We start from the raw sequence: 26,394 nt of genomic DNA, 5'->3' as shown, positions 1-26,394 counted from the left end.
GAATTTCGATCGGCTGTACGTTTTGTGCATTCAAGAACTTGATCATAGAACGAACCTCGCACGTGGCAAGAGATGGAATAAGAGCATCCATGTTTCACCGCTGCCGCGATGGTACTGAGGACTTTTGGGAGGCATCTTCTAGGACATTCACTAGCCAGGGCATGTGCCTCTCACGCATACGGTAAACCGGTTTCAATACGCATGGCCTGCAACCTGTGGGCGAGTGGAAAACTTACTTTCTGGATGCACCTAATATTAACAAAAAGTTGCTGCAAAATTGCGTTTTAGTTCCCCCTTAAAGCTGTCCATAAACAATTAAATACTCACTGAAAGAGAACATTCATGACCCAAAAAATTTGACAATTGAAAGTCATTGAACAATGTTCTTATTCGAAATCTTGAAAGGTCTGAATTTGCATCTGTATATAATGAAATAAATATTTCACATTTTAGTAAAAGGTAGTGTGTATGGCAAAAAAAAAAAAAAAAAAAAGCTCTAACAAAATACAATAATATTATTTCCAAACACTAGAGCGACATGATGATACAAATTAATTGTAATGATCGATTCATCATTCCATGTAGAAGCCAAAAGGAGGCAACAAAGAAACTGAGAGATTATAATGTGATGTGGAAGTAAAAGGATCGTTTATGTTGACCGGACATTTGAGCACAAAAAAGTAGTGAAAGCTGGAGAACAAAAAAAACTGCCGGAGACTGTACCGGCATCCTTTGCAAGTATTACACATTCGTCCCCATGCAATTAGTGCATGTGCAGTAGTGTTATTGAAATGGAAGCAAGTAGTGTGTCTGTATCTGTGGCACAACAATGTATAATCATATTCCTTGTGAAGGAGAAGGTTATTCAAGGAGAAAGTTAATCCAACCAAAATTTTGAGAAGACTGTAAGCACAGTATGGGGAACAAACGATGTCAACAGTTTGGCGAAGAACAATAGTTGGCGACAAATGAACCACATGGACCTGTTCAATTGACTTGGACATGTAAGGTGTTATTCATGTGGATTTCTTTTAGAAAGGATCAGAATTAATGCCTAGTATTGGTGAAGATTAATCAAGGGTATCGTACCAGGTGTGGTGTGATTAAAAAGTTCTTAAGACAGGAGCCACTACTGTTAACTGGTTAGATTTTGCTGGGGTTGTGTGTTAGGAGAAGACAACTGTTTTGTCCTTGAAGAATCCTGAAAAGGTCACGACTCTCTCTTTGTTTAGTTGCGAGCTGCAGCCTGTTGAATGTGGACGTGTGTAGTGTTGTTGGCAGATTATTGTTTGTGCAGATCAATGGCTGAAAAAACAGAACAATGTATGTGCATAAAATTTTGCTTCGGAGACCTATAAACTGTTGAAAATAGCTTTCGGGGATATGTGTGTATGTAGAGCAAGTGTTTCGAACTAGCATAATACATTTAAAGATGGCCAACAAAAAACACTGCAAAGTCTGTCACATGTAAAGACAATGATACTTTTCCTGATAGTACCGGTATTGTGCACCAGGAACATGTTCTTATGTGGGTACGTGAAAAAGTGCGGAAGAAAAGACCAGGACTCTGGCAAGACAATAACTGGATCCTGCAACACGATAACACACCGGCTCATCATGCATTCCAAAGTACTAAATTCCAAATTCTTGTGCTTCTCCAACCCCCCTATTCTCCAGATCTAGACCCAGCAGACTTCTATCTATTTCTAAAATTGAAGTTGCTGCTCAAAGGGAGGCAACTTGAGTCAATTGAAGAGATCCTCAAGGAGGAGGACTCCCAGGAATGCTTCTAAAAGTCGAAACACCGTTGGAGTGTTCAATCAGGAGAGAACAGTTTGAAGGGGATTCATCATAATAACCAGTAAGTGCCGTCATTTGGAAATTACAAGCCCAGAACTTTTCAATCACACCTCATACGTAATGCCATTTGCAAGAAAATACAGGAAATATTGCCTGAAAATGTCATTCTTCAACATGACAATGCCTGGCACCACATGGTTAATTTGACAGCAACAACTCACTCCAAAATACACTGCGAGGTTTTGTTCCAGTTCTTAGCCTTCAGTGATTATCAGATTTGTTTGAGCTCCGTAAAGAGCATACAAGAGGGAAGAAATTGAAGGAAGATAAACCACTGACAAAAAAAAAGATGTCCTGCAGTAAATATGACAGCAGTCAACTTCCTGCAATGCCAAGTGGTTGAGGGAACTGACAACGATGGCAGCAGTGCCTGGATGGTCAGGGGGAATAATTTGAAAAACTGATCTAGTTAGGTGTTTCTAGGAATTTCCAATTTTTCCACCTTCAACTACCCTAGTATACATTATTCCTTGTTGTACAACTGTAATTAAATAAATACAAACAAAAATGTTTCTACTTACCTTTCTTGCAAGTCACAAGCACGTGTTTACACTTTCTGTGTCACTTCTCTTCGCCACAGAACTGGCATTCTGTAGCTTGATACTTTTTTCCAGTAATCAGTATAAACAAATTTCTGAGGTTGCTTACCTTTGTACATCTTGAATTCTTATTTGATTCTTTCCAAACATCACAAATGAATGCAACAGTTCATTCGGGGATTCCTCTTTGCAGATGAGTGAAATGAACCTTGTAAAAATGTAAATGAAATCCTTTGTCAAACATGACACTGACATTGGTTCCAGTTGATGTTTAGTTGAAACATTGATCTAAGCAACACACATCTTATTGTGAGGATCACTGAATTTGTATTTTTGTTAATTTAGCATCATTATTTCTGCCACTTTTGGCTAGCTGGGATGATGAAGATGAGTGATTATATGATGAAGGGACATCATCAGTTCCACGTTCACAAAGAACACCCATGCTCAGGTTGAGATTTGAACCTTGCATCAAGATGCCAATCACTCTTCCACAGAGGTTGGCACCCACTCCAGGACTATTGTGAAAATAAATGCAGCATCTTCCTATGAACTCTCAAGACTAACTCAAGTGGGCAGAAATTAGGAATGAAGGTGATGGCAAGAGGATAAAAGCAGTTGTATTCAGAACAATGATGATGCGCCAAAGAAGCAAAGTTTGGCAGGTTCAGTAGTGTGTCATTCCATTAACATTCATTCGTGTATTGGTGTGTATTTCAAATATGAAATTATTGTGGAAACTTGGTTTCTTCAGTGTAAACTATTCTCGTTCCACCTTCACAATCCTGTTTCTCTTCTCGTTCTACCTTCTCAACCCTGCCTCTATCACACATTGGAAATAATACAATTAAGTTCAAATGTGTGATCCGTGGGTGGATGTCTATCTTGCAGATAATTAACCCAGGACATCTCAGTTAATTATGTAATGCCATACCATTACCACATAAGAAATGTTCAACAGTAAACAAAATCATTTTATTTAATTTCATATCACATTCATCTATCTTTGTCCCATTCCTCACATTTACAGTATGTATTGCTTCAATATGAAGTTAATAAATAACCTTACAGGTTGCTACTGCAAAAATTGCAGTCATGAGTAATTAGAATTTTTATCATGTTCAAACGCAGCATTGTGCACTAACTGACTGATTTGCACTTTCAGAAGCGACTTCCTTTCGGGACTGAGCTGCGAGAAGGTCGGCAGCAGAGACTGGAAGAATAATTCGTCCTCACTTGGCTTCGGCCTATAGGCGATCTGTCCATTCTTTTCCAATATGGCAACCACTTTTTGTTCCAGGTCCTCGTTCACCTCACTTAAATGCTTCTGAAGAACGTCAACAACTTTCTGCTCGAAGTCGGTGTTGTCTGCATTCACCGTCTCCTCCACACTGTAACAGGGGATCTCGAGGTATGTGTACTTCTCGTCGGATGTGTCGTCATTGTGTACCACCACCATCTCTTCTTCCGTAAACCCTTCAGAACTCACGCAGTCTCCCTTTGACGATTCGTATCCGTTGAAAGAGTTGGTCCTGGAAAGGACAAGGTGCAATCAGTTCCACAAGCAACTGCAGCATTCGTGATTCTCTAAAACATGGTTCCCACTCATTTTGATAACAAATTCTCTACCAGGATTTTAAAGTAAATGTCAAACCATTCTGTGGTGCTTCAACATGATAAGTCAGTTTGAAGTGTTAAGCCATACTTGACATTTAAGAGAATTAAAGTACAATCAACATTGCTTTAAAATATATACATTTATATATAAATTTTTTACATAGAATATCTCGGACCAAAAAGTTGTTTCAAGAAAAAATTGAATTTTCTTTCACTCTCAAATCTTGACAAGTAGACTTTCCAAGGATTTCAACCCTAGCTTACCTGTGCGCACGAGAAACGTACTTACCTGAGGGGGAAGGGACTCACAGGCCAACACATTTTTTATTACAAAAATTCAAGAAACCTTTTTGTTATTGAATTACTGCTTCCTTTGATGATTACTTGTGTGTGCAGTTATTTATTAATTATAATAATTACAAAAATTACCAATCTGTACACTTTCACTTGCATAAGTGTTTCAAATGACACGCATTCAAAGATGACGCCTGATAGGCCCACCTAATGCATTTGCCTATTTACATTACATTTATGATTTTATGAACAAAAGTATCATTCCATGATTTTTGTGACAGGAAGCTTCTGATTTTTATAGTACTTTGCATGTAAAAAAAGAAAAGGAAAAAGAAAATAATAATGAAAATGTATTACTGGCCAAATAATATGGCATGTATGGTGTGAAAATGCCTTAATGGAAGAAACCTTGTGCTGCAGTTTGTTTGAGGGTCCTGAATATGCCTCGATGATACGTTAGTCACAAAAAAAGCATATTTCAAGGCTTTTTAGAAAAAATAAACAAGGAATGAGCAAAACTCTTACATCAAAGTTAGAGCCTAAATATAACCAACACATGACCTCATAAACTATATTTGGAAATATTGCTCCAAAGCACCAATAAAAGCTGTGACTAATGTAACCAGATCAACGGAACTAACACAACCTAAGTAAACAACACCTACAACATTGTCATGTTAGTCATATTTGCTGGCACTATGCATTAAAAAAATGTTAACTGTAGACATAAGTATGGAATTGTTTAAATTGAAGTTTTAAGTCCACTTTAATCACAGATAGGCTAATTGGGACTGGACCTACAGTTTTTAAAGTGTGGATTGGAACCACTGTGTAATGTGCTTCCACCAGGTAGCAAACCCGAATTCCTTGATTAAAAGGTGACGACGTTACCACTGTGCCATTAACTAATAGGGAATCCCTAGTGTCATAAGTACATAGTAAACACAATGTTAAGGCGTAGCTCACAGTTGCTACCAAAGCTGGGACATCAGCAGGTTTCTTCTAAAATATCCCACATCTTAGTGCCATTAAACAAGCCTCCTAAGTAAGAGCAGTGGGACACATGAAGATATTCTTGGATCGGAAAACAGGGGACCAAATACCAATCATTGGAACCATATCACTTGCTACAGAACAGTTAGAAGTGGACAATTCAATTATTAAGGGTTCTATTGCCAGGGATCTGATGCATACTTAAAGTCCCGGTGACTGGTGTGTTGTGTCACATGATGATGAGATACCAAGGTAGGTGGTGGCCACTGAATAATCCAAAATGAAACAGAAGTCTCCAATATGTGTGAGCAGAGCTGGCTCATACTTTAAGTGGCCTCTGCCAAGGGACTACATTATTTATGAGGAGGCTGATCTTTTGAAAAGAAACCAGTCCTCCAGTCATGGTCAATAGTAGAGGACATTTAACATTGAATGAAGAGTTTTAATCCGTTGATGTGAATAGAGAGAGAACTCTCTCTCTCAATCTCACTCACTACCTCTACGTCTCTTTCTCTCTCTCTCTTATTATCTCTATCTCTCTTTCTCTCTCACTATCTCTATTTTTATCTCCCTCTCTCACCCTCCATCCCCTTCCGTGATGTAAGTTTGCATATTCAACTTTTAATGTCAAGAATATCACATTGTCATCATCCTTACTTTATGTTACATTAGTCACATCATTTGTAGGTCTGCATAAATTTGTAACAATAATTTGCTGAATTTCTACAATCTGATATTTCGTCAGTTCACTCTTCAGTTGTTCAGTACACAGCAGAAAAAGTCATTACATTTGTAGAATAGGAACCTTTGTTTTTCTTGCATTGATGTTTTTTGTTTCATTGTGTGGCAAAATATGTTACGTTAGTCACATTGTATAAACTAAGGATTTACAAAATTAATAAGGATTCTATTTTACTGATGATACACCTCACACCAAGCACTGTGCCCAATACTTGCCATGAGCTATCTAGGTGTCTGTACTTTTCATATTCATACTGTGCATATACCCTAATATATTGATGGGGTCAGTGGCGCAGGAACGGGGGGGTTACAGGGGTACATTTTACCTTCCCAAATTTTTAAAAGAGGAGTACTGTACCCCCTAAATCCATAAATCGAGTTGTACCCCCCTTTGGTAATTTGACAGCAGATGCAAGGCACTACTGTTAATATAACCTATTTTAAATTCGCCCAATAAAAAAGTGAATATTTTTTATAACTTATAAGCATTATCTTTCTTACCACAGAAATTCAAACCATTGTAAACTGATTCTACTACATTCATGATGACTGCCCAGCTCGATCCCCCGATCGATTTGACGCCTTGCGACTTTTACATTTGGAGCCACATGACAAGACACCGTTAAACTCGCAAGAAGAGCTCTGGGAGAGAATCTCAACAGCTGGTCAACACATCAAGGACACCATCACATCACGAGTTAAGAGACCAAATGTCTGTAAAAACCTGCATGCTTGCATTCGTAATGGAGGTGCCCACTTTGAGCAAGACGTGCAATGTTCTTTAATTGTATTGTTCATTGATTCCATTCACATGAAGATGAATGAAGTATTATTTCTTGTACACAAATGTGAATGTTAGCAACATTTGTACCTTGTTGGATAGCAGATGACACAAGGAAGTAATTAAAGTAATTTGTACGCTTCGTGTCATACCATTTTTTGTTATTAATACGTTGCCAAGTAAACTAAGAGTGCATTTTTTTATCATCACTTGTAAGTTTAGACCCACCCGTTACTTACATGTGATTGTTATTTGGGAAAAACTTTTTTTTTCAACAAACCACTTATTTGTTAGTTATCAGAAAATGCTGAAATAAGTTCAATACAATGAGCAGTTTTTTCTCAATTCATCTTTTTATGTGGAAAATTGTCATTTTTTAAAAAAACAATAGAAATTCGATTATCTCGAAAACTACTAATTTTCGGACGGTGTATCATATGGTCAAATTTATTGCAAATTGTCTCTACTTTAACCCCTTTCAGACAATACATCTAATTAAAAAGACCAATCTATAAATAAAGAAAAATACTCACTTTCTTTTCAGAAATGGGATAAGAAAAGACATGTCATCATAGTAGATATACTTTTTTCTCTTCTGATACACGTGGGGATCCAATGCCTTCTCCAGTCTCACGTCCTTGGAGAATACGTCCCGGAGCATCTTCCATTTCCTCTTGCACTCATGGACTGTAGTAATGAGAAAAGAGCAATGAACAGACTGTAGCAGAAAAATACAAATTACTTAAATTCTAGTTAATCATCATTTAAGATCTATGTTTTAGACTTCTGCACTGAAATGTTGGGTTGATGCATTAATTCGTAGCATTCTTTCACCATGGCAAAAGTTCTTAATTTGATACTCATTGGACATGAACAAAAGACAGAAATTAATCAGTATTTTCCTTCATTGTCTATGACTGTCTATCAATGATGGGGCAGTTTTTCGACTCCACCCCTGAAGAAATCAGCTGATTTGGGGTTAAAGACATCATCAAGCCAAGTTTGAAGAGTACTTTAATTACCGAAGGAATTTCCTTGAAGATTGGTGTATTGAGAGCTGAAAATGTGGAAATCCGAGGGTGCAAGATCGGGGAAGTAAAGAGGATTGTGCTGTTTTCACTTAAAACGTGCGTTATCCTTAACATGGAATCAAAATATATAACGATGGTTGAATGGTCACAGGTCACCACATTTGCTAATTCACGGATCGACTGACATGGATCACCATGGATTAAAGCGTTTCAATAATCTTTATTAAAGCCAGTTGGTCTTCCTCAACGTGGAGAATCACTCAAGTCAAAATTGCCCACTTTGAAATGACAAAACCATTCTTTTGCCCCGATTTCCCTGTTGGCATTTTCCCCGTACGCAACACAAATATATCGAGCCCTCTCTGTTACCTTTGCTCATCTATTAAACTAAAGGCAGAAGAACATGTCGGAAATGTTAGTTTCTTCCCACTTGTCACTTATTATTCTTTGGCCCACAAATAAAACTGTTTTCCTTCAAATTTGCAAAATACAATGCGTATTCACAAGCACAACAATGCCACTCCAAATGATAAACAAACTTCTAACACCGCAGTGTTGCCACACTAAAACACATACGCTACCAACTTATGTATCAACCCAGTATTTCACATTCTTAACAGGCAGTGATGTCAACATCAATCAGGGTTGGCATTTTGCCTGGGGTTTCCTGAAAAAACCCAACCCATGTAGACTTTTTTGGGTTTTTTCTGATAAAACCTGGGCAAAACTGGAGTTTGTTGGGGTTTTTTCCAGGTTACGTTATACATTTTTCCCCTGGTTGTAATGTATCATAACATCCAAATTGTATTGCTTTATATCCTGTCCCATAATCTCTGGAGGAAGCGAACTAAAACAAGTTTGCACAAGTAGTGATGCAAGACTGCTCCACCACTGAACACATGAGAGGGACCGGGATTGCATGGAGAATGGGGAGGGGGCAAGGAACTGCAGCAGCATGTACCACTTCTCTCTGCGCACTCGATTTCCTCTCCTTCTCCGACACTATGCACGGCCTTGCTCCAGGGATAGTTGGGACAGATATAGTTGAGTGGATGAAAAATCATTTAACATATCTGTTAATATATTCTGTTCTAAAATATTTGTCCAACATTTTGATTCTACTCTTCCAGTATGGTGTAATAGTTAATGCTGTTGCTATGTGATCAGTTTTCAGGGTTGCATTCCCTGAGGAGGCACATACTTTGGTGTAGCCAACAATCAGACTACGGGAGGGTTATAACCAGTGCTTTTTTTTCTGGCAGTCAACAACGTTACCCCATACAGGTTGGCACTTTCTTATAGATGAGGACTAATAACATTCATTCTAACAAGAGAAATGCCTACAATGCCAGAGGTCCTGGGTTCAAAACCTGGCCTGGGCATGGTTATACTTTGTATGTCCCTTCATCAATTTCATCGTATCATCACTCATTCTCATCTTTGCGGTTAGCCAAATATGGCAGAAAAGAGAAGTAAAAGAAACCAAATCAATCAATCAAACAAGAGAAATGCATATGTCCAGTGCCGGATCTACAAGCTGCAAATCCCCGCAGTGAAGGGGGACGCAGAGATAATTAAGCCTTTATGGGGGCTTCAGCCATTGACATAGTATAGGGTTCGCATACGTGAAAAATAAACGTAGTTACTCAGTACAGAAACGAATACACAGGTAAAGTTAAAGTTCCCTGTGCATATAGCACCGTGCCATGAATGCACGTTTAGGGTATGTGGGCTCCACATATTGTCGATGTTGGCCATCTTGGAGGTGCTGTGATCAGCACCACCCTGAAGCCATACACCCCCCCCCCCCCCTTCCCCGGTACCATTTGATTTGAGGATGAGTGGGCCCTAGAGCAATTTTATGCTGGGACAAAGCCGGAAAAATTCCGACCTTAGATCATCCACTTCGAGTTTCCCCGCATGGCAATCAGACTAGGATCAAATGAGGCTAGATTTCAATGAGAAATGCAGTGGTGAAGGTTTCTTCAACCTATCTTTAATCAGGAAATAGTTACAACTGCATGATTGTAACATATGTATCATTTTCCAGGTGTGAGAAAACAGTGTCATATATATATCACATCAACCACTTCCCATTTAAAAATTTGGAGTTGAATTCAATATGGTGGATGTCCGCTTGGAACACACCTAAGCCTAGCCTGTTTCTATTATGACCAATTGTACCCACCCTAACTCCTTTACTTTTTATAGGGGGTGTTAAGGGACTTTTGAATCACCCTCTAGGCCCTTATATGTGACTTTTTCAACATGAGATCAAGAATTACACACACACACACAAGCGCGTGCACATATACTTGGATGCATTATCGTTTGTGAACGTAACACAATTTTGAGTAACACAACAAATCAACTTCAATAGTGCCGGAACCATTCGTCCCAGAAAAAGAAATAAACCATTCTTCCCAGAAAAAGAAAGAAATAACTAACTTTTTACAGTGACACTTAATTTTATCAATCAGGTTTGTTAATTTCTTCTTCCTGCAGTGATACTCAGATTTAAGCAGTTAAAGTATATGTTTTTCAAGATGCAGCACATTTTTAGTAAGCTACTATTAGTGCATATTCCATTCTGAACTTCAGTTTACGAAACAATTTATTTTGTGAATGCACTGTTGTGCCTATGTTGGAATGAATTATGCTACAGCTACTAACACATTTTTTACCTCATTTATTTCATTTCCTTACAAGCTGCCATAGACCATTAATTAATTCAAAAGTACTATGGGACTCAATGTTTTAAATCTGTTTCAATATAGTTTTTTCACAGTTATTTTTTCCCATTTTTGGATGGAAAATTATAAGTTTGCAATATTTCATTGCCTGGCAGATTTTGTCCAAATGGAATACCTTATACATCCTCGAAAATATCTGGCTGCTATGAAAATGGCAATTCCCATGGTCAAAACATTTCAGACATGCTATTTGGCCACCAACGCTCCCCAAACATATTCTTAATCTAAAAAAATGTAGTTTAGGCATTTAAAAGTGTCATCAGAATTTGGAATCTACCTCAGCATGTCAAAAATCTATTTTTTAACTACAATCTTGAAATACTCTGAACAAATGCAAATGGAAAACAAAATCATACCAGATGTGTATCTAGTTGTGATTAATTTCAGCTAAAAAAAAACACTAAATTTGCTTCAATTATCGTGGTCTCAAAATTGGTGACTTACCCCCACCCTTCCTTAAAACCGTGTTTCTTAATCTACGAAAATGTAAGCTGGTCAAATATGAGCATAATTTAAACTCTCCCAATACATGTTAAACTGGTCTGTTGTCTATTGTCTTTAAACATGGTGACCAATTTTTCTCAAATACACTGCGAGACCAATCCTTCAAGTTATCTTGCAACTATAAAAAATTGCAATTCAAAAGTTTTGCATATATGACAGCTATCATTAGGGCTAGGAAGGTGATGACTAGAGCCCGGAAGTTCAGGCATTTATTTTCGTTAAAATAGGCAGGCAAAAAGGCATTTATAATGTGGAAAATAGGCACTAAAATGAAAAAAAGGCAAAATAAACAAAAAAAGGCACATTTGGAAGTGGCTTACTTTTATCTATAATTTCTGGCAAGATGTTAAAATCTACATTGGGAAGAGCATTTCAATTTTCACCAAATTCACGCACGTAACCATGTAACTTAACACTTAATGGCACACTAAATTTCGGCATGATGACAAATACACGATCGTTTCCCTCCAAAGTGCAGAACTAAACTAAAGATAGAGAGCTTGATTTTGGAATGCATGCAAAGGCTCTTGGGCATTAGTGCTGTTTCTTGTCAATAACGTCCTGACACGGGAGCTGGACGTGATAACGTAATTGTGCAGATGTTCTGCAACAGGTTTTCAGCAGTCAATCATGCACAAGGAAATGTTAACTGAAAGCCAATATCCTAACTCAGCATGAAATACTTTTCTCTCACACTTTTCTCCTTCAGCAATGTTGAAACATGCGTGAGTTCAATATTACTTAAATAAAGCGAAAATTATTCACATAATAAACGGAAGAAAAATAAATGCCAACAACATTTTTTGGGAGAAAAATAATTTATATACACACTTTCTTTTTAAAAAAAAATTGTCCAATTTCATTGAAAAATGCAAAAAAAGGCATTATAATTAAAAATAGGCAGTGGGGTCCCAAATAGGCAAAATAGGCAAAATGAAAAGGCTTCTAAAACATTCGAAACAACATAAAAAACGTATATCCGGAAAAATTTTATCAATATATCCAGTAGATAAAAAGAGGCATTTTGACAAACTTCCGGGCTCTAGTGATGACAAGTCATCTTTTTTTCAGAACCTTGGAAGAAAATGCTAAACCTGACAGTAGTCTGTTTCACTTCAGTTAGAACCAGAAAACATTGGTTATATTTTGCATTTCTCTACCTTTTTTGGCTTTTAGGTAATTTGTCAGTATTTTTCTTGCATTTTTCTCTATTTTTGAGTTTTATCTTCTCACCTGTTGTTTCATGAATTTTAAATGCATTTGCGACCATAACTTGCATATTTAAATTGCATAATATTGTGTTTTTAGCAAGTACACCATTAATTGTAACTATGGTCAATGCAAAAGCACAATATTATTTTAACAGATCTTTAGCAATGGATTAAATAATTAACTGTGGTAAATTTACTTTTATTTCAATAAACTTAAAATACTTTGGGTGAAGCCTACTTTGGGGTTCCCTTGCATCGCTTTAATCTGTGATTTTAAAGTAATATTAATTTTTGATTTTAAAATTTGGGTGCGTCAGCACTTAGGCTATTTTGCACCCACCACTTTACACGGGGTCCAGCCCCTTACCAGAACTAAAATAACATAACTGTAACGTCGTGTTGTAACTAGATTATTAAAATATTCTGACCCGTTAAAGCTGAGGCTGTAAAGAGGCACTCAGCACACACAAGGACAACACACAGAATTATACTGGCTATAGGGCCAGTCGCCAGAGCCTCGTTTGTCTGCAAAATGCAGTCAAGGGTGTACTATGTGCAAGTGAGGTTGACAATTGGGTGTACTATGTGGAAGGTCACCCCTTACACCCCTATAGTAATATTAGTCACAACATAAAAAAGATACTCTGATTCACACAAAACAAAACCCTATTGCTGACTGACTAAAAGGTCACTGAAAGGAGGTGAATGACTTGTATAGAGAAACCTTGTGGTGTATTTTATGTAACATGGAAGGTAAAATATACTTAATTGCTTTTTCCCGTAGCTTCGATAGTTTAAACCACCAAAGAACATATTTTATTAAATTATTTAACTAGTCTCTTGTAATTTATGAAAAATCAAGCTTTCATTTTAAGAACAAAATTTTCTTTGTCATTTTTTTAAAATTTTGAGGTAATTTTTTAAGATGTTTAGGTTGTTCTATAGTTTGCATTTTTTTAACATTTTTTTAGATCATCAACATTCGAGCTCTAGTTCTAGTAAATACAACATTTGTGACTTTACCACCACACATCTCCTATGAAATATAACTTTAAAAGTTTTACTGCAAAATTACGGCCAAATGAAATCTCTAAAACGACTGTTTAATTCCGTATACTCCAAAATTGTACTCTAAGATAGTTTTGGAAAATAACACTAAAAACAATGGAGAACATAGCATAGAGCCTGCAACATGGGGAAAATAAATTTTTCATCCACCATGTTGAAACACATTGTCCAATTTTGCTCACAAGTTTTCTAGCTGAAGAAATAATTTTACATAAATGATTCCAAATTTACAGCAGTTATCACTGTCATTAAATAGATGACTTATCCATCTCTGCCCATCCACCCTAACTCATGCACCATATTTTGATAATTTTATTGTCAAATTATAGTGCAAGTACATAATGCCCCTGTAAGTCATGCACACAGCTCAAAACCATAGTCTATTCAAAGGTTTGAAAATGTCAAAAATGAACAAAATATGAAAGTATACATGTAACCTGTATTTACTTGAGTACCCTACTTCCTTAAAAAATAAGCAAGAAAAAGAAAAGAAAAAACTGAAATTGTGGTAGATCATGAAAGTGTACGACTTACATGGGTATAGAGCTCCTAATCAGACATAAGTAAATAACATTTTATCTTGTGTAGGCATACAAACCATTATAATGAGAAATGAGAAAAATCATTTAAGGAGTGTTCCGATTTAATTATACCACAACTAATAACATTTCAATAGAGTGTACTCAAATCTCTCTTGTAATACTTTAAACATGCAAACATCTATTGTATCAATTGATCGTCACAGGTGAAACTATGATGTGATACCCCACACAATGAAGTGACTGACCAGAGTGCTATAACATTTCAAAATTGTAAGCTTTGTTCAACTATGCTGCATCAATCACTGCAAACGTTCTATCTAAAAATTTCTGATAATTTTTTGTTTTTTGGATACAAATTTCTGTTAAAAGTCCATTTCTAGCATGATTTGAGCAAAATCCACTATGACATGTACTACATTCATTATTATTAGTATTATAAGCTCTGCTAAGCCTTTTCTTTAAAAGTTTTCCACAAAAAATTGACAATCTTAGAACCTCACAAACATTTAAAGCAATAATTTACAACATTTTCTGAAAACACCCACTTTTTGACTAGGTTTTTTGGAGGGTTTTTCTGAAAGAAAAAAAAACACGTGGGGAAAACTGGGCTGGGCCCACCCTTATATCAATGGAAAAGTAGTTAGCACAGTGTGCTACGATGCCATGGATACTAGGTTCAAATTCCAGCCTGGGAATGGGTGTTTATTAATGAGTGTCCCTTCAACAATTTCATCATATCACCACTCATGTCCTAAGGCATCAGACTTTGGGCTTGAGCTATGGGGTGTATGCTGGTTCGAGTCTTCTGGGGGAATTATAACAACTCTTCTCCGGAGATTTCAGCTAGTGTATGAGACTGGTGGCCACCCACCTTCTTCTTCTGAACTTGTAACGATCAGCATGTTGGCCAAATATCATTCCCATATTGGAATATACCTTATTCGTATGCTTTCAAGTCAATAACTTGCATAAAATTATTTCTATTTGATTAACTTTCATAATTCATGTATATATTTATGTTTCATCTTAAGTTATTATATTATTCACTTATTTTTACAACATCTAATTCAAGTTATAGGGGCAAATAAATATTCCAAATTGTACATGCAACGTTTTGAATTATATTTTTCAAATCCAAGATGGCTAGGATTATTTCTATCTTTCACGCAGAAGTAGTTGTTTAAGCACATATTACATATATTTCTTCTCAATGCCGATTTTTGTCAACAATGGACAAGATTGAAGTAATTTAGTCTTCGTTAAAAATTCGTACACTTAACCTTTATTTAATCATTTTATGGGCAAGGGCAAATATTAATTACTTTATAAAATCAGTTTCGTTATTTATTTCCTAGTTTAATATTGGAACTCTTTAAAACACAAAAAATTATCCATTGCTTTCAATAACATGACGTTTTCCTATTGGCTGTTTATTTTAGGAGTGGAGAATAATGATATGTGTAAATGGTGACATCATAAGTTCCATGTTGGCATTCTTAATTGTTGCCAACCATAAACTAAGCTTGCCATCGCTAATTAGCATTGATCTGACAGCTTTTCATGTTATTTTTATATGAGTTGGTAGCACTGTTAAGAAAAACAAACTTGTTATGTTGTGCCTCGTGCCTGAGGTAAGCAGTTGAGGTTTTGCAGTTAACAGTAAAGGTGGTGCTTGGATTCTGTCATGAAAAATAATTTACTTTTCACTGTCTACGAGCAAGCAGGACCAAACATATTATTCATTTATTTTGTGTGTGTAAGTATGTAATGCATGCGATACGGTATTAAAGTTTTTGGACATTTAAATTTGAAATATTTGATGTGTTGTGTTGCAATTCTGTGATTACCTCCCCAGAAGATTGGGAATCATGTTAATCCCAATCCCTGGGTGAGAACTTGTAGTTCCAACTGACTAGCTGGAGCAAAGAGCAGAGTGTTGCCAATTTGCATCTCCAGATCTTGGAGTTACGATTGTCGTGGCACATTGCAAACTACAGCCTGTGATGGGCTCTGGCATCCAAAACAAATCCTCCTCCACCTTGTTCTGTCTTGAGCTACATTCTTCCCATTATGTACGTTCATCCTTTACAAATCATCCTCAACTGCATCGATCCATCTCCCCTGTCTTTTGTTGGGTCTTGTTCCTCATAGTTTCTGGTTTCATACCAAGCATGGTAATCACCTCCATTCTCATCAGATGTCCTACCCATCTTAAACATTGTGATTTGATGTATCTCACCATGTGTTCATGCTGGAGCTAGGAAAGAAGAGTGTAACATGATCACGGAAAACCTACAACAATGACTGTGGATTCCAACCTGTAACTGGTAGGATGATCGCCCACATCTGCTGAAGAATGTGGGAGTGAGACCAGCACCTGGTAGGTAAGCTCTGTTCTTCATGGGCTGTTGTACACCGGCTTATTATTATTATTATCATCATTACTCATCCTTATCTTCTCAATTAGCCAATTAACAGACAGTGCCAGATATATGGCTAACTTTTTTTTGTGCAACTTATTGGCTGCATAGGGCCTTCCAGATGGTGCAGCAGTAATGTCGTCATCTTGTAATCACCAGATTCCCGGGTTTGATGCCTGGCAGAGTCACATAGTGGTTTGGATCCCACTTTAAACGTAGGTCCAGTCCTGGTTAGCGTTTCTATGCATAAAGTGGACTTAAAACAAAAAAACAAAATACTCTTGGATGCATAAAATTACAATGAAACAGTGTAAGCTCATACTAATTTATTTATTATGCTTTCCCAGTTGGATAATTTTCATGAGGTGTACAGGAGGATGAAAGTAAACTTCAAGTCTGTCTTAGCTATTGTGGGTGAAAATAGCAATGAAAAATCTGCCTCATTTGGCAAATGTCAATGTTGAGGATGAATTGTGATCAGATTCAATTGATGAAGAAACACCAATTTTCAGGTCAGCACTCAAACCAGGGACCAGCCCAAGTTCTGATTGTTTCATTCCAAACTAGGAAGTGCTTTAGAATATTGGAAATGATTGTGGGACTAAGTTCGAAACTTGGAGATATAAATTAACACAGTTAAAATCTCCACTAAGTATTATTTACCGCAGAAATTATGATTTGATTAGCTTACACATGCAGGTCGACTTGGACACGAGTTTTTGCAAATTTTCATGCAAGGCTTGCAGGGGGTTTCATAGTTGAGACAAGATATTATGAGATCAGGTGTTTAACTTTTTGGATCCCAAGCGTGTCGAACGAGATACCCAACTGTAACCCTCACGGTCCCAAGCGTCTTGATCGAGACGCTATGTCAAGGTCATAGTTTTTACGTTATAACTTTTCTATTTTTGGCTAGAATTTCGATTTTTTTTTTTTTATATATTGTTCCTAACATATGTATTTAACAGAAATGTTTCTTGCACCTTTTTTTTTCTTAATGAAAATGGAGGTGAAAAGGCAGGAAAAGGGACTTCTCTTTTCAAGGGAAAATATAAATTTCAAACATTTCAACAATTTTTAAAAATAATTTTTGGGGGTTTTCTCCCTTCCCCCTCCATATATATGCCAAATTTGCATAAATTTTGCATTTTGTGCATTTTGAATTGGGGGGGGGCTGGGGGAAACGCCCAGGAAAGTATTTTTAAGGGGATTTCCCCCCTTTCCCCCTCCATATGTACGCCGAATGTGCATAAATTATATATCATCTGAATATGATTCATTCTGCGTACAACGGTATGTCTTTCATATCTCTAGGGCATTTAGTTTCTGAGCTATAGTCATTTCAAGGTACTGCTGCATTCTGAAGCTTGAATCAGTGGCGTGCCCACCATTCCTTTTGGGGGTACAACTCGCGTTACATTGGTCATACGACAATGATGCAAATATTTTTGTGTTCCTTACATGCCAGCGATAATTTCTATGTGCATTTTGAACTTTTCATATCCTTTTTTTCGGGAAGGGCGAAACCCCATTTTTTTTAAAAAAAGAATTTTCAGGGGATTTCCCCCCTTTCCCCCTCCATATATATGCTGAAGGTGCATAAATTATATATCGTCTGAATCTGTGATTCATTCTGCGTACAACGGTATATAGTTCATATCTCCAGGGCAAATAGTCTCTGAGCTAAAGTCATTTCAAGGTACTGCTGCATTTTGAAGCTTGAATCAGTGGCGTGCCCACCATTCCTTTTGGGGGTACAACTCGCGTTACATTGGTCATACGACAATGATGCAAATATTTTTGTGTTCCTTACATGACAGCGATAATTTCTATGTGCATTTTGAACTTTTCATATCCTTTATCCTTTTTTTCGGGAAGGGCGAAACCCCATTTTTTAAAAAAAAAGTATTTTCAGGGGATTTCCCCCCTTTCCCCCTCCATATATATGCTGAAGGTGCATAAATTATATATCGTCTGAATCTGTGATTCATTCTGCGTACAACGGTATATAGTTCATATCTCCAGGGCAAATAGTCTCTGAGCTAAAGTCATTTCAAGGTACCACTGCATTTTGAAGCTTGAATCAGTGGCGGGCCGACCACTCCTTTTTGGGATGTACAACTCAAGTTACATTGGTCATATGATAATAATGCAAATATTTTTGTGTTCATTACATGCCAGCGATAATTTCTATGTGCATTTTGAACTTTTCATATCCTTTTTTTTTGGGGGGGGGGGCGAAACCCCATTTTTTTAAAAAAAAAAAAAGTATTTTCAGGGGACTTCCCCCCTCCATATATACGCCGAATTTGCATAAATTTCATATAGTCTGGATCTCTGGTTCATTCCGCGTACAACGGTATATCACTCATCTCTCTAGGGCAATTAGTCTCCGATCTACTCTCATTTAATTGAAACTCTGCATTTTGCTCAAAATCGGCTCGGGACCGAGAGGCTTACTTGTGAAAATGGCCTTGGGACTCAAAAGGTTAAAGTATTTAGGGATGTTATTTGAATGCTAAGAGCCCTAAACCTAACCTAACAATACAAGTTTTCAGCAGCAAATTTCCCCTTTGCTCTCCACGCACATGATGTAGATGGCAGTAGCAATCAGTACCCAAGTATACAGAAGGGAAAAGTTGTTCTACAAAAAACACACAGCAAGTAATCACTAACACTCTAACAGACATAATTAGAAACCGGACCATGTACAATATGTCTGTGCACCATGATAAATTAGGAATTAAACAATTGGAACTTGGTCCTTACTGTCTGCTTTCTGGAGATTACTGTCCCCCTCATACATGATTCTTTGTGAAAAACCATTCGCTCACTATCGCCTTGGTTTGGGATTGCTGTCGGCATCTAGATCATGTGCATGAAGTGTGAAGGAGTTCCTGCTTCAGACCTGTTAGGCTTGATTTACATCTACGCTCAAGTAACACTCACGTAACGCTCTGCTCATGGTCGGATCAAATATTGTTGAATGCTTTTTCAATAGAAGCATTCACACCTAGCCGTCTGGTCAAGATTCATTCCGATCAAGCTCCGCTCATGGTCTGGTCTCGATCAACTGGAAAGGACACTTGACCTGAGCGAAGCTTGAACGGTGATGTGAACGTGTACAATTGTCAACCTACAGTCCATCTATGCTATTTGTATACAAACTGCAGTAACGAATGTATTCAATATTGAGCAAACATAAATACGTTGCTGTTCAACATAATGAAGATTAAATGTTTGTATTGGTGTACTGAGCTCTGAAATTTCGTTCCGCTTCATTTCAATATTACAAGTGTTGTGCATTTTAGATAGCAAAATTGGTAAAACTGTCAAAGCCGGGAATCGGCTGTAACTCGTCTATTCTGTAATTGTTGACATTCGTACTTACTTATTCTGCATTCCGAAAGATTGTTTAACAAGGGATTTCACTTTTTTTAAACGAAATTAGTATCTATTGTCGACATATCGAGTAATTATTGTTCGTTAATGCAAAATGGCGGGCAAATCTTGACTAGCGTTGTGTTTCAAACGGCAAAGCAGTGTTTCAACCTTCTTAACAGAAAAATTCCCGCATAGGCCAAAAAACCATTCACACATAGCCCCAAAAATATTCAGTATAGTATGACCATCCACAAATAGCCCCAAAAACCATTCTGGATCGTATGACCATCCACGAATAGCCCCAAAAACCATTCACGATAGCCCCACGCACCATCATTGCTTTATATTGGGCAATATAGTGAAAAAACTGTGTGTTTGGAAACACTTACCAGGGATTACGTCATCAGATGCTCGCAACATCTGGTTCAAGTACATGGATGGAAATGCAAGCAACAACTTCGGTGCATCGGATGGACATTATTATAGAAAAATACATGAATTAGCGGTCAAATACATTGAAAAATGTGAGAAAACACTTCTACGACCTTCCGAAATTACACAGAAACTCAATTCCTTAAGTACTTTCACCTGTAAATTTGAAGAAATCCGATTCCCAGCTTTGACAGTTTTACCATTTTGGTAACCGTATCCTATACGCCGAACGGATTTCTTCATTTTTACAGAAGAAACTACTTACCGAAATGAGTTTCTCTAGCATTTTGAAGGTTCTTAGAGGTGTTTTCTTTCATCCTTTAATCTGTTTGAACGGGAATTCGTGTATTTTTGAAGAGAAATATCTCTCCGACGCCCAATTGCTATTGCTTCAATTTGTTGCAACCTGATGTTGCACACGTTTCATGACGTAATCTCCCGTCACTGTTTCCAACCACACCGTTGTTTATGCCATCATCTAACAGTGATTGGTTTTTGGGGCTATGCGTGAATGGTGTGGGGCATTTTTCGGTTAGTAAGGTTGGAAACACTGCATATCCACTACGCAAGTCAAGCTGCGCAGCCAAGTGGGCGACCATATGGTGTTACGGAAGTAAGAAAACGAACAATATTAACTGTTAATGTCAGAAATTGAAGTTGTTTTCGTGAAAAAAGCAAAGTAACACCTAAAAGAATGTTTCCCAATGCACAATAGGTTAAGTACCAATGTAAAAAGTGACGAAATAAACGAGCGAGACGTTTTCGGCGTATAGGATACTGTTACCGAAATGTTTTCCTTGTTAGGTTAGGCAGACCAGGTTTAGTGCTCTTGGAATTAAACCGTCGTCTCTAAAACCTTCACGATCATTTCGACATTTCTAATTCTCCTCTAAAACTTGCAAAAACTATTAAACATTCGAGGAACATTCATTAGCAACATAGTGAGGCACGAAAGCAGTGCAATGCATACTGAATTCTGCTTGTATTTACGTTTTCTTATGTAGCCTTACAAAAATTCCCCAGCATGATCTTCAAATACCTGGGATAACCACTGTCAAGTTATCACATAAAATATAGCATACTACCATATTATAGATATTTATATACATGTTGAACACTAATATTGTGTTACTTACCATTGCTACCCATGACATTAGCAACCTCCATCCACTTCCGATGTCTTACTTCTGTATTTGTGTAGCTATCGCTGCTTGTATTGTATAGAACTTCTCGCTTCTGAACTTCACGAATAAGTTTCCGAACGTCAATGTTAGCCATGCTTTTATCTACAGCATAAAGTTGTAGACGGTGGTCTATATTGATGTTGACACCAGTCTCTTCATAATTCAGTTAAATATCTCCAAGTTTACATGCACTGTGTTTATACAATCATTAATAAATTTCAAATAATTTAAATCCTCATATTAATACTTATGTGGACACACATCAAACACACAACCAGTTCACATTCTCCATTTTATCCCACACCACAAAGTTGAAAAAACAAATATAAAGATAAATTTTAGTTGAATCGAATCTGAATGCATCTTGTTCAGTGATATAAAATTTCACATTAGCCTTCAATATGTATAGTATTTATTAAATGAAATCAAATATTATTATTTTCCATCCCAGCGCTTCCATAGTGGACAAATCACAGTTCGTTACCTGCTCCGTCGAGAGCTATTCTTATACTACAGCGTACTTATACGTTCATGAACCTCATTTATATTTTCAATTTACCTCTATAATCTATATGTTCAATAATAAAACAGCAATAGAAGTATATATTTCATAGATCTCTCCTGTCTCACAAATTTTGAAATTTCTACTTTGCTGTGTATACTTATATGTTGGTTAGCTCTTTATAGGTTGCAGACATAACGATGTTTGTCCATTCACGTTACATAATAAAATAAATATAAAAACAAGTTACTGTTATAATTTGAAATTAGTTATTTTCTTGTTTAGATAAAATTGATAGTTACGAGTGAAAAGACTAGTCGTTCTCGAAAAGTAATTAAGGAATTTATCCTTCTTCTTTCCTTGTGGTTTTCGGTGACGGACAAGTTTCAATATATTTTGGAATACTAGTTGTTGATATTGATGTTTGACATAAGCTCTCGTATTGATGTGAGATAAGGTTTGTGACTTGTACTGGAGAACAATTGTTTTAGTTTATTTTTTACATTTTACACCTGTTTAGTTTCCAGTGACGGTGTTTTATTGAGCCAATAACCATGGTGAGCATGAGAACGATTCTTGCTTCTGCTCTCTGCGGGACAACCCTTTTTGCTTCAACTATAATCATATTGTACTATGTCTTAACAGGTAAAGGAGAAAGAGTTAGTGTTGGATGGTTTTTGAGCGAAACGTCTCCGTATATGTGGAGCTGTATTGGAATAGGCCTTTCTGTCGCATTATCAGTCGTTGGAGCAGCTTTCGGCATTCATACAACAGGAGTAAGCGTTCTAGGAGCCGGTGTGAAAGCTCCCAGAATCAAAACCAAAAACCTAATTTCTGTAATCTTTTGTGAAGCAGTTGCCATTTATGGCTTGATAACGGCGATTGTTCTTTCTGGCTTATTGGATGAATTTACACCATCAGTTGTAATGAATCCGAACAACACACAAATTCGGGAGCAAAATTGGATGGGCGGTTATGTCATGTTTGGAGCAGGGTTTAGTGTTGGCTGGGTGAATTTATTTTGCGGAATCGCAGTTGGTGTTGTTGGCTCTGGAGCAGCTTTGGCAGATGCAGCAAATTCTACGTTGTTTGTGAAAATTTTGATAGTAGAAATTTTTGGAAGTGCCATCGGCTTATTTGGTCTTATTGTTGGCATATACATGACATCAAAAGTAAAAATGGGAGATAAATAATTGTTGTTAATGTTTACTTCCAAATATATTACAATTACCAATATGGTATTATATGTATGTATGTGCATATGGGATCTCTTGCTTGTGAAAATATGTTATTGTACTCCCTTTGTTCATTAATAGGACTTGTTCGAAACAACTTCCTTATCTTGCTGAAAGTGTGTAATATGGAGCTTATCACACTTTAGATTTGACCATGACTGAAAAAGACGTTACCGAATTAGCAAAGTCAGTAGTATTGTAGTATTATAATTTATTTTAAGTAGGCCTATACGCAGTTTTAGAAGTATGAAACAGTAGTAATAACTACAATTTTGCTCTTATTCGTGATTCATAGCCTTTTGCTTTGTTATAGCTTGTATGTTGGTGACAGTTGTTGATGGTTGTTTATATTGTTGCGTTATTTCAGAGTTTATGTTAGCAAGCTTATTGTGTAACTGTGGCATTAAAATTGTGGCCGTGTGCTCATAAATTGTGACATATATATGAGTAACAATGTACCTTTATGTTAATAATATGGAGATAATTTTTTCAGACATGTTGTTGACTAAATATTTTGCAACATGGTGTAATATTTTTAACAAAACCAAAGATCTGAAATTTGAGTAACAATGTACCTTTATGTTAATAATATGGAGATAATTTTTTCAGACATGTTGTTGACTAAATATTTTGCAACATGGTGTAATATTTTTAACAAAACCAAAGATCTGAAATTTGTGCACTTACAAAGCAAATTGTTCTAGTCTTGCATCAGAAGAACATGACAGAGTTTAATAAAAATGCTACGCTTACGAGTGTACATAGTAATAATTCATAACTTGCAGTAGATAATAAACTAAACTTCCAGTGTATGTAGGAAGTATGATACAACTTAGTATTTTTCATTAAAATGTACCATGGAATTTAGATAGCCAACCTTTGATAGTGCCCAGTTGCAAAGGAAACCAATATTTTCTTCTTTAACTTTACTAGATGATATTCATGAATAACTAATGTTAGTAATTTTTACGCTACTTTATTGTTTTTGTCCAGCATATTTAATTTTTATCACAATATTTCAAGTTTCAGTCTTTATCAAGCGAGTTCACAAGATGACAAATCTTATATTGGACTCTAAAAGATATGTTTTCCTATAAATGTAAGTGAAAAAAAAAAAGTTTTGTAAAAATAAATAATAACAAAAACAACAGAATAAAGGGAAAGGTATGAAATTTGTACACACCAGGATTTGAAGTTTGCAGACAATTTCATATCAAAGCTACACTTTAAATGAAAACAATGAAACTGATTAAAATTTGTGATTTATTTTGAAGAATATTTTAGTTTCATCCTGCCACATGATTAGAAAAGCTAATGCTTTTTATTCAGGGCTGTGCTTTTACAATACTTTGTGCAATGTGCTTATTGGGCAATTGAGAAGTTGCAATATTATATATAAAGAGAGATTAAAAGTCACCTATGTGCGTACAGACTGGAAATTTGCCAAAAGTTTGAACCCAAACACTAGATAAAAGGAAATGTTGAAATGAAAAAGTAATAGTTTTTTTTTCTCCTCCTCCTCTTCCAAACTCTTGAATGGTAGTTTTTTAAAAATATTTTTGTGAACATTCTAATATGCCTTTAGTTTGTTTGGGCAGCAAATTCCAGTAGTAAGTTGATATTACGCTTGCAACGTTCAACATTGAGAGCATCAAAGGTCTTGCTTAAGGCAGTCTCTACAACTCAGTAACAGCCTATGAACTGTAGCAACTTGATAGCTTAAATGAGTAGTAGTATCAGTGAAAGGTCAAATAATGAACTTGTCCATCTTCCTCCTCTCAAAGTCAACCAGTAGCAGGAAGGAAGGGCCATGTTAACTGAAAACGGAGCACAAAACAGTTCTCTTGTGGACAAAGTCAAGGGTAGGGAATAAGAACACCACACCCTCATATCCCTTAGTCCCCCAAAATACCTGTGGAGGCAGCTGCAAATATAATAGGCAAATTGGCCATAATTTCTGAAAATAGCAGATGGATGCAAAAATGTATAAATAAAAACAACCGTATAGCTCTCTCATTATGAAATGAATGAATAGAAGAACATGCATTTTTTTTGTAAGAAAAAAGCTAAATGAAATTTACTTTTAGTGGTGTATATTCTTAATAAAAGGAATGCATAGTTTCATAATGTTTCAAAAACTAACTAGTAAGCCATTGTTAATGTATAGTTCACTGCAGAGGAAAAGAAATGTGTTAAGTGTCTCGCAGCAATTCTGATTTGGGCTTTGTACTTAATATGTATTATTTTTTATACTATTTTTTTTCCTAAAGCCTTATCCATGTGCTACGCTGTTCTTGCCTTTGTATTGTACTGAAGAAATGTGATTTCTTAGTCTCACTGTTCTCTGTATATGTTTGTGGCAGTACAAAAACTGTCTGTGCTTGTGATGTGAGATTATGTTTGGTTTTAATCATGAAGTATTACTGTAAACAGAATATTACATACCAAAGATCACATTGCTGTTGAAATAAAAACATAAAATGTATACAATAGTATTTTCATTACAGCTATGTTGTAAACCACGGTGCTTGGATTCCAAAATGGTGATTTTATTATATTCAATGTTTATGTATTGTCGTAGTTACAATAGGGTGACCAGATTTTCTGAAACTAAAAGCAGGACATCCATGGATGCACAGAGGTAGGGTCTAGGAGGATCACGTGCACCCTCCTTTTGAACGAAGGAAAGTTGTGCTACCTTCATGTCTACATGCATATTACACAGCGCTCTCTAATCTGTTTTCTTCTCTTTTTGTTCCTCTTGCTTTTTCATTTTACATATTAGCTTTCTACGTCTCTCTCTGTTTTTTTTGTGTGTACCTTTATTCACTTTATTGTTGCTAGTTTCTCCCCCTCCACCATCTCTCATTTTCTTCCATGTCTTAGGGATTTTTGGATGCACCAGACATCATTTATTGTTATAAATAATGAAACTAATGTTTCTTTGATGCATACCCAAAACTCATTATTATTTCAGTTTCAGGATGAAATCATGATTTCAATCTTACATTTTTTGGTTGTACAGATGTTATTCATTACTGAAAGCATGCAATTCGAACCCTACAAATTATGACTTGCAAGTAGTGAATGCAGCTAGAGATTTCTGCACCCAAATTTGGTGCCCCGCTGTTTAGCGAGATAAGTGTTTTTCTCTTAGCTTACACATCTTTTTTAATCATGCTAAAACAACTTCCCAGTTCCATAAAATATCCATACATCGTGAAAAAATATTGATAATTATATTTGTCTCCTGCCCCATCTGTAGTATATTCCTCCATAATCACCTCATTAATACATCATACA

General features: G+C 36.4%; 1 protein-coding gene and 1 pseudogene across 1 annotated transcript; one reads left to right on the top strand and one right to left on the bottom strand.

The window, feature by feature from the left end:
- Window positions 1-3,003: 3,003 nt before the first annotated feature.
- Window positions 3,004-21,616, bottom strand: LOC145996994 (uncharacterized). The gene is made up of 3 exons (XM_083133604.1): window positions 21,307-21,616; window positions 7,359-7,512; window positions 3,004-3,931 (listed from the first exon to the last, which is right to left on the bottom strand). The coding sequence occupies exons 1-3, from the start codon at window positions 21,446-21,448 to the stop codon at window positions 3,493-3,495; spliced, it is 735 nt and encodes a 244-aa protein (XP_082989730.1). The 5' UTR covers window positions 21,449-21,616; the 3' UTR covers window positions 3,004-3,492.
- Window positions 21,617-22,293: 677 nt separating this feature from the next.
- On the top strand, window positions 22,294-25,575 carry LOC145997361 (V-type proton ATPase 21 kDa proteolipid subunit c'' pseudogene; annotated as a pseudogene).
- Window positions 25,576-26,394: the final 819 nt, after the last annotated feature.

The sequence above is a fragment of the Lepisma saccharinum genome, chromosome 13 (genome assembly GCF_977018435.1).
Source record: "Lepisma saccharinum chromosome 13, izLepSacc3.1, whole genome shotgun sequence".
NCBI lineage: Eukaryota > Metazoa > Arthropoda > Insecta > Zygentoma > Lepismatidae > Lepisma > Lepisma saccharinum.
This window is presented reverse-complemented; position numbering and strand designations above follow the sequence as displayed.

Bases quoted from the DNA above. Each gene is read 5' to 3' on its own strand.
- LOC145996994 (XM_083133604.1), bottom strand. From the start codon at position 21,448: ATGGCTAACATTGACGTTCGGAAACTTATTCGTGAAGTTCAGAAGCGA. The intron at 7,513-21,306 runs GTAAGTAACACA...TCATTACTACAG, and splicing joins TAATGTCATGGGTAGCAATG to TCCATGAGTGCAAGAGGAAA. The intron at 3,932-7,358 runs GTGAGTATTTTT...TGTCCTTTCCAG, and splicing joins ATCCCATTTCTGAAAAGAAA to GACCAACTCTTTCAACGGAT.